This window comes from Sinocyclocheilus grahami, unplaced genomic scaffold (assembly GCF_001515645.1).
Source record: "Sinocyclocheilus grahami isolate Dianchi unplaced genomic scaffold, SAMN03320097.WGS_v1.1 scaffold1859.1, whole genome shotgun sequence".
Taxonomy (NCBI): Eukaryota; Metazoa; Chordata; class Actinopteri; order Cypriniformes; family Cyprinidae; genus Sinocyclocheilus; species Sinocyclocheilus grahami.
Genome location: NW_015507038.1, coordinates 60,222 through 69,417, shown reverse-complemented (window position 1 = coordinate 69,417; position 9,196 = coordinate 60,222). Strand labels below are relative to the sequence as shown.

The 9,196-nt window shown below is 42.5% G+C and overlaps 1 protein-coding gene across 5 annotated transcripts in view; it reads left to right on the top strand.

The window, feature by feature from the left end:
- Positions 1-5,336, top strand: part of LOC107573067 (F-box/LRR-repeat protein 19-like) — a 23,758-nt gene extending 18,422 nt beyond the window's left edge. For all 5 annotated transcript variants that reach the window (XM_016259504.1, XM_016259506.1, XM_016259507.1 and 2 more), the window contains exons 10-11: positions 1,184-1,405; positions 3,037-5,336. In XM_016259504.1, coding sequence (XP_016114990.1) covers positions 1,184-1,405; positions 3,037-3,194 — 380 coding nt within the window. In that variant the 3' untranslated portion in view covers positions 3,195-5,336. The remainder of the gene's footprint in view (positions 1-1,183; positions 1,406-3,036) is intronic.
- Positions 5,337-9,196: the final 3,860 nt, after the last annotated feature.

Sequence of the window (9,196 nt, the reverse complement as noted above, 5' to 3'; positions counted from 1 at the left end):
CACACACACACAGAGACACTCACTCTCTCTCACACACACACAGAGACACTCACTCTCTCTCACACACACACAGAGACACTCACACTCTCTCCCACACACACAGAGACACTCACTCTCTCTCACACACACAGAGACACTCACTCTCTCTCACACACACAGAGACACTCACTCACTCACTCACTCTCTCACTCTCACATACACACACACACTCACACACAGAAAGATTACTTGTAAAAATGTCATAAATGAACACCACTTTATCATGCATGAGTTGACTGAAGGGATTCATCAATAGTTTTCATGACGGCCACAGATGAAGACGTGCATGTTTATTAACTTGTATGTGTCAGGGCAAAGTGAGGAAGCACCCTGGTTGTGTGAGCGTAGTTTGGATTTAAATGGACATGGATACTTGACTAATTTATTAGTTGATGGACCAGTGAAGAGATTACTGTGTTGTAGTTCATCTCATTAAAAGCACCTCAGCTTCCAGCATGACCCGAGTCCTCCAGCACTTCTCACCTGTCTCAGCAGATGGTGCAGTACAACGTTTTGAAGATGGTATTGTGCAAAAAAATGTTTTGGGTGTTAGCATTAAAACTGAAGTGTTTTGACGTTCAGGAGACACTGGGTTTTCATGTTTAGTCAGTAGTTTTAGTTTGGTCAATGTTACAAGTATTCTACAACTGTCTTCCTTTAGTTTCTTGTGTTTTTGGGGTCCCTTTTAAAGGTCATTGAGTTCTGCTGTTTGCATCCTTTCGCAGTAGAGACTTCCAGTGTTTGGTCGTAGCTGTGTAATAAGCAGGGTAATGTACATCCAGTCAGTTGTTATCACAGAATTATAAAACCCCTCAGGGGTGCTTCATTAATATAATAATACCGTAACATAGACACTCTGAAATAAAGTGTAAGCAGAGTATTTTTTGTTTGAAACTGGGAAATGAGTGAAAGGGCCTGTCTGTCTGTCTGTCTGTCCAGTCTTCATATTGGTTATGTTGGCTGCTTCCTTTATAGTTGCATATCTTTAATCAGAGCTCAAAAGCTACACGTTGAAACACTGCAATGGGAAAATGAAAAAAGTAGTTGTGTATGTAGACTCAAGTCAGGGCAGTATTGAGAGTACTGAATGTGTTAAAGACGCATGATTTAGATGCTCAGCATAACCCACTGTTCTTCACTGCAGCTCACGGAGAGAACCGCGGCGGGCGATTCCAGAACGTGACGGAGCTGCGTCTGGCGGGCCTGGAGGTGACTGACGCCGTGTCGCGCCTGCTAGTGCGCTATCTTCCTCACCTGAGCAAGCTGGACCTCAGTCAGTGCTGCCACATCACAGACCAGAGCATCCACACGCTGACCTCTGCCCTATCCCCGCTGAGAGAGAGCCTCACGCACGTCAGCCTGGCAGGTACACACTCACGCTGCAGCAGCAACGCTCATTAGCGTGCTTCATTAACAACTGCCTTTCAGTAGTGCCATCGATTGAAGGCTTTACACATGATGTTCTGCAGACATTTGATTTATCTATCGGTTAGATGTGTCTCAAAGATACTCACGGCACAGAGGTTACATATGTTTGACACATTTCTCACCAGTTGTGGGACTACATTTTGATAACTGACATGAATGTGCACACACAAACACACTGCGCACAGAAAAATGATAAACTGCATGAACAAGCACTGGTTTAGAGCACATGTGACTCTGTTGCAACGTACTGATCAGCCATTGCAACAAGAAACAGATTTTTCCCCTTCCATCTTAAGAGTGAAAGTTGACGCAAGTAAAATGAATATTTTTAGTTTTAGAATTCCAGCGTAATGTTGATGTTTTGTTGGAAAAAGAATATGTAGGTTTCATAAATTAACAGCAGTCATGAGTTAAAAGTAATGTAATTAAATCCATTCATTTCAATGGAGTTAATACTAGCAATGGTATATTCAAATATAGTTAGAAAGTGTAGTTTTTGTTTTGTTTTAAGAAAAACAGTGGTAAATGTAGTAGCATGGTAATAACATGGTAACATGCAAAACTTTGAGATTTTTGCATCGGCTCACTAGTGCAGACTGCAAAACCCAAAATGGGTGCGTATGATGAGAAGTCATTTCTGTGGGATAAACCTTAAAATACACAGTTTTCAAAAAAATAATTTGATGCAGGACTTTGTACATATTAACATGAGACTTTTGGAATAAGTTCACTTACTAGCCTGGTCTGTTCAAGTAACATCTTTCACCGTGACTGACTTTAAGCTCAGTTGAACTCTTGTCCTCTTACAGTCTCCATAGGAGCCCATGCTAATGTGAAGTCAACAGAACTACTGAATTAATCAAACAAGAACTGCCAAAAATGAGAATGAGCTCTAGATGTGCTGCCGCTGGTGGCCACAACAACATACAGAACTACCACATTTTGCTATAAGTTTGATTGCATCATATAATAATTGCTGTTAATAGTGTTCATCGTCTGTTTGATTACATCTTTAATTGATTTTCCGTACATTTCTGCCATATGTACATTAACTAACAGTCACCACTGATAAACTACCACTAAATATTGCTTTGCAACGATTTGTATCGTAAAAGCGCTATACAAATAAACTTGAATTGAATTGAATTGAACAACAGCCATAAGCTTAAGCAGTTCTCTAGAAATGACTAGTTTTGATCACTGCCAAACCTGAAAAGATGCGTTTGCATTGTATAGCAAAGACTGTCGGGAGAGTTAAAATACTCCCCAAAGGCAGCGAATGAGTGCCCCGATTATTCTGAGACTTCACTGTGAAGCAGCATATGAACTTCCAGCTGTTATTAATGTAGTCCACCTCGGGGTGCTTCATGTCATCGTCCGCATGTGACGCACTGCCAAAAAACTTGTGTCGGCACTCCGGAGCCATGTGCTTTTTCATAGGTTTAATGCTACATTATCACTGAGAAAAGTACACTAGTTTGACTGGGAAGGTGAGGAGTCAGGCCAGAGCTCAGGAGGAAGGTGGCCTGAGCTGAACTAGTTTGTGTGAAATGTGGCGCTGTGTTTCAGGCTGCGTGAAGGTGACGGAGCAGTGTCTGCCGCTGCTGCGCCGCTGTGCCTCGCTGCAGAGTGTGGACCTGCGCTCCTGCGGCCTGCTTGCTCCAGACGTCTGCCAGCTGCACTGCTTCCCCTCGGCCGAAGACAGACTTCTGCTCAAGAACAGCTAAACTCCTGCCCACAACAACACTACCGCAAGAGACTTGCAGCACAGCATCAGAGGAAACAGCATTTCTAAATCACAGACACTTGGCTGTTTTTTGTTCTGTTCTTTTTTTTTTTCCGGATCATCCATTTGTGAATGGAGACATCAGTTCCACATAGATATCCCGTACCAGTAATGAGTGTGTGTACAGATTAGTAGTTTGCTGTAAATGACCCCTCCTGACCCCAGCACTGAACACTGCGTGCAAGACGATGCCGAATGTATGCTACTGTGGGGAGGTCATCTCAAACACAGCCATGCTAGTCAGGAGAAGGGTTCACCCCCGAATCAAAACAGATTTGAGTTGTTTGGTCTTTTTTAGCATAAATAAAATAAAGGCCACTTTGGGACCATTAAGACTTTTTCTGCATTATGACATGATTTCATTCCCGGTAGGCACATTTAACCCCCAAGTCCTTATGACTATAAAAACAGTAATCTTCAACAACATTTGACATCAGATTTGAGTCCTCGCTGTTGTCAGAGGTGATTGTCATGAGGTTCAGAATCAGGAGGAAAAGTGCTTAATTCGTCCTAAAATCAGGCTTGGCTTTGGTTTTGGGGTGACTTGTCCCAGACGTGTTTTACGTGTTTCTTGAGACTCGCTCATCGTGATGGATCAGTGTGTGTGAACAGTGATAAGGGTTGGGCAATGGCCTCTGATGATGTGCTCGGTGTTCCCTTCTCTTCACTCACTCACGGCCTTGACCTTGTGCCATACACTGACCGTCCTCAGTCCTTCCCCTCTTCATTTCTGCTCTCGTCCTGAAGGACACGGATCTCAGCACCAGCGGCACACTTCTGGAAGCCTCGCAGAATTCGCTAGGCTTGAGTAGCTGCTCTGAGCTGCTGTCTGTACCTGTGCTGTCACGCTGTGCTCAGCTCTGTCTTATATAATGCTGCTGTAGATTCCTGCAAGTCTGGGAAGGTTTTCACTGAATGTGAGGATTGAACTGCGTGAGGTTCGGCTAGTGCTGATCACATATGGCTTGGATTGGTTTGCTGTCGTTCAGTCAGGACATTACAGCTGCTCACCTTTAAACCCGGCACGGTTTGAACCCAAATATGCCTCCCATCAGCAATGGAGAAAAGTCTCTCTGTTAGGGAACGGTGAGGAAAAATGCTCTGTGGCCAATTAGTTTGAAAACGTATTCGAGAATGAAACGATTGGTGTTTCCGTCCGTATTCAGTGTTATCACTCAAAAGACTAACCACACACATTCTGCATTCGCATTCTTACGTCTGAGACGCTTCTCACCTGTTTTTTGTTAACAGTTGTTTTTCTCTGAACAAGCAGCTTTGAGCAGGAAGGGTCTTGAACAGTCGTGACTCGTGTTCTGGACTGATGTCGCCGTCATCACTTCCATCTTCTCTGTTGAACTATTGAACGAGCTCTTACCAGGGACCCTCCAAAACTACTTTTCTCCAATCTTTCGCTGAGCTCTGCAGCTGCTTCCTTCCAGAATACCATGCATGTTGACACCTTTCACTGACTGTATTCCTTGCACACTTATATTCAGTATTGGGTCCAATACATGGCAGTTTAAAGCGTTTGATGGCAGTAGACAAACAGCATCCCTTAAAAGTGACCTCGACAATGTAGTTGCAATGTTTTTTTTTATGTTGTTGTTTTTAGATTTCATGTTCAGTGCGGTTTGCATTTAAAAGACGTTCTTGCACATTGGGAAATACCTGTGCGCAGTTTATAGTTACATATCAAACACTGAGTTGTTGATCATCAGGTTGCAGGTTTTCTGGAATCGGCACGAAGAATTCAAGTTGAAGTACTTGAATAGGTTTTCAACTCGGTTCATCTTTCATCCGACCATGTTTTTTTTGCAGATTTATAGCCCACGAAACTGAATTGCCATGTATGAACCAAACATTCACCCTGTTGAATGCACAGGGCTGAAATCATGTTATTATAATATCTTGCCAAAATTTCCTGTTTTGGGTGTTCATATATAAATATATATATTTCTTCCTTTGCATTGATCCATGTGATAGAATATTTGAAACAATGGGGAAAAAGAAAAACAAGGCAGCTACTGTAAGAGTGACTACTGTAAAATGTCTAATTAAATAAAGACAATGGGGGTTGTTTTTATTTGCTTTGCTTTTCTTTCCTCAATGTGCTGCATACACTACTGAAATACTTGAGAGTCCTGCCAGCTGAAAAAAAGTCATTTTCAGGACTCAACAGGTGAGGATTTTACTTGCATTTTCGAGGGAAAACTACTGTTTCAGATGCAGTGAGTAAATTGGGCACACCGTGTTGACCTTAATATATACCATCTGAATAAAAACTCCCTAATGCCAATCATGTGTAGAGTTTGAATATGTACAAGTACATGCTAGTAAAGGGGTCGAGACTTAAGGAAAAACATTGTCGCCAGAGATGTGTCCAGAAATTAGTGATTACCTTTTCTTCATTTGATTTAGCAGAATTAGTTTGGCATTAGCAGCAGGCTTTTTAAAATCTTGGCTTATATACTCTTTATTTACTATACGTCAACTTGCGAAGCAAACTTTTAAAGTGTTACCTCTTATAGCAGTGGTTTACGATCTTGGTTCTGATTACACACAGCACTGCACATTTTGTCTCTTATTTGACACAATTCAGTACATCAAAATAAACAAAATCCACCAAGCACATTAAACTAACAGCTGGATAAAATTCCATTTCCATGCTTTTCCAAACAAATTTCTCACTCAATTATCTAGCTAAATGGGGACATTTCATTGATTTCTATCGTTTCATAAGCAGCTAGTTATAAATAACCTACTATAACTTAACTTGTCAAGTTCAGAATTTTTACCAAAAACAAAAAACATCTAAAGAACAAACGGATTTTGCATCCAGCTATGTGGCCAGGTATTTTAAAAAGTTTTGACTTTTTCAAAAGTGCAACATAATTTTTAAATCTGCTGTTAAAACAATTCACAAAACTGGGAAGGACACTAGCCAGCATCATCCCTGATCTGACCTGCCGCCGTGCACTTAATTAGAAATTTGGATGTGCTGTCGCCAGATACAGCAGTTGGTCTCGTTCAGAAAATATGGTTCAATGTACAACCATGTAAAAAACATTACTGGGGGTGCATCTTTGCTGAACCTCACAACCTGAAGTGTTCCTGTGCTAGTTTTAAAAAATATCTGTCCCTCTGTCCACCAGATGCAGATCCTTCTTATCTCTATCCACTAAGATAAAACCAGAACCTACTGAACAAAAGAACCGTTGGGTAATCTAGAGATCACAACCAGATTCCTGGAGTACCCCAACACTGCACGTTTTGCATGTTTGCTTGATCCAGCACACCTTCACAAGATGGCAATCGGATGGACACGGTAGCTAAATGGGGACATTTCATTGATTTCTATCGTTTCATAAGCAGCTAGTTATAAATAACCTACTATAACTTAACTTGTCAAGTTCAGAATTTTTACCAAAAACAAAAAACATCTAAAGAACAAACGGATTTTGCATCCAGCTATGTGGCCAGGTATTTTAAAAAGTTTTGACTTTTTCAAAAGTGCAACATAATTTTTAAATCTGCTGTTAAAACAATTCACAAAACTGGGAAGGACACTAGCCAGCATCATCCCTGATCTGACCTGCCGCCGTGCACTTAATTAGAAATTTGAATGTGCTGTCGCCAGATACAGCAGTTGGTCTCGTTCAGAAAATATGGTTCAATGTACAACCATGTAAAAAACATTACTGGGGGTGCATCTTTGCTGAACCTCACAACCTGAAGTGTTCCTGTGCTAGTTTTAAAAAATATCTGTCCCTCTGTCCACCAGATGCAGATTCTTCTTATCTCTATCCACTAAGATAAAACCAGAACCTACTGAACAAAAGAACTGTTGGGTAATCTAGAGATCACAACCAGATTCCTGGAGTACCCCAACACTGCACGTTTTGCATGTTTGCTTGATCCAGCACACCTTCACAAGATGGCAATCGGATGGACACGGTGAAGGTTGCTGCAGTCCGCAAGTGGCCTGCTCACAAGGTTTCCTTGGTTTTGACAATTTCTATGGACGCTTCATCCATAACTTCAGTTCCATTACTCATCCACTTACCAATGTCCTCAAAGTCAGGCGCAAGACTCTGTCCTGGACTCTAGCTGCTGCCCAAGCCATGAGCATTTCCAAAGAAGCATTTCCCTCCTAATTCATCCAGACCCCAAGAAACCCTTTGTGGTTGATGCCTCTACGACAGGAGTTGGAGTGATCCTGTGACCGCAGCAAGGGACATCACCAAAACTTCATCAATGTGCCGCCTTCTCTAAAAAGCTCACCCTGGTAGAGAAAAATTATAACATAAGGAACAGACAGCTTCTAGCCATTAAACTGGCCCTGGAGGAATGGAGGCATTGGCTGGAGGGAGCCCAACATTCATTTACCACACTCAAAGTCCATAAGAACCTTGAGTATCCTCACAAAAGCCATGAGACTGAATCCACGGCAAGACAAGATAGGCCCGATTCATCATCTCAATTACCTACCTTCCTTGATCCAAAACATGTTAAATCACTTTTTTCTGTCTCCATGCCTCCGATGAGCCTCCCAAGAAGCCTGATCCAGTCATCCCACCCAGTCTCACCGTATGTCCTATTCAGTAGTCCCTTGAAGAGCAAATCCCTGAAGCCAATGCCTCTGAATACACTCCGCCGGAGTGTCCCTCAGGTCATACCTATGTTCCCAGAACTCAATGCATCCCTCCGATCGGATCTGTTCACAGATGTGGGCACTGGCCCACCTCCTGTTGCCTGTTCCTCAGCGCCCCTGGTCACACCTAGGAGAGGACTTTCATTACCAATCTGCCTCCCTCAGATGGTTATACCTGCATCCTAGTAGATAGATATTACAAAGCCTGTCTTTTAATTCCCCTCAACGGACTCCCCACTGCCATGGAAACTGGTGAGCTGATGTTTAATTGTGTTTTCTGTAATTTTGGCCTCCCAGAGGACATCATTTCCAATCATGGACAACAATTCATCTCCTGGGTTACCCACACATTACTTAAACTTTTAAAACCTTTATCACCCTCCTGTGTCTGACTCTTCCACAGAGCCTGGTCCCATGGAGGACCCCCCACCGCTCATCCTGGAAGATGGAGCTGTCTCCAACCGTGAGAGCTTGGATTCCTGACGCCGTGGTGGTCGTCTAGAATACCTGGTAGACTGGGAATGATATGAACCAGAGGAATGATCATGGGTCGTGCTCTTCTTACCTCTTTCCATGAATCACACCCTGATTGTCCAGCATGTCAGGGCCCTTCACACTCCACAACAATCAATATCACCTGAATTCTGAAACCCCTGCACCTACTCCTCATTATCACACCTCTCCTTTCCTGGAGTAAAGGATCTTTACAGCCTATGTTGTAATTGAAGCATATTTGTTTAGAATACCTGGTAGACTGGGAATGATATGAACCAGAGGAATGATCATGGGTCGTGCTCTTCTTACCTCTTTCCATGAATCACACCCTGATTGTCCAGCATGTCAGGGCCCTTCACACTCCACAACAATCAATATCACCTGAATTCTGAAACCCCTGCACCTACTCCTCATTATCACACCTCTCCTTTCCTGGAGTAAAGGATCTTTACAGCCTATGTTGTAATTGAAGCATATTTGTTCAAAAAAAAAAAAAAATAAAAAAAAAAAAAGTGTTGAATGCATGTTTGGTTAGAATTGTGCTTTGTTCGTCTTCGGAACACAATTTGAGATATTTTGGATGAAAACCGGGAGGCTTGTGACTGTCCCGTAAACTGCATATACTGTTCTACTTGTCTGTGTCAGCCGCACCACACGGTGCTTTGATTTGAACGAAAACAGTGTATCCGTGTGGTGCGGCTGACACAGACAAGTAGAACAGTATACAAAATGTGCGTTCATTGGATACTCTCCAAAATGGCGCTACTGTGACGCGGAGGAGACGAATTGTTGAATAA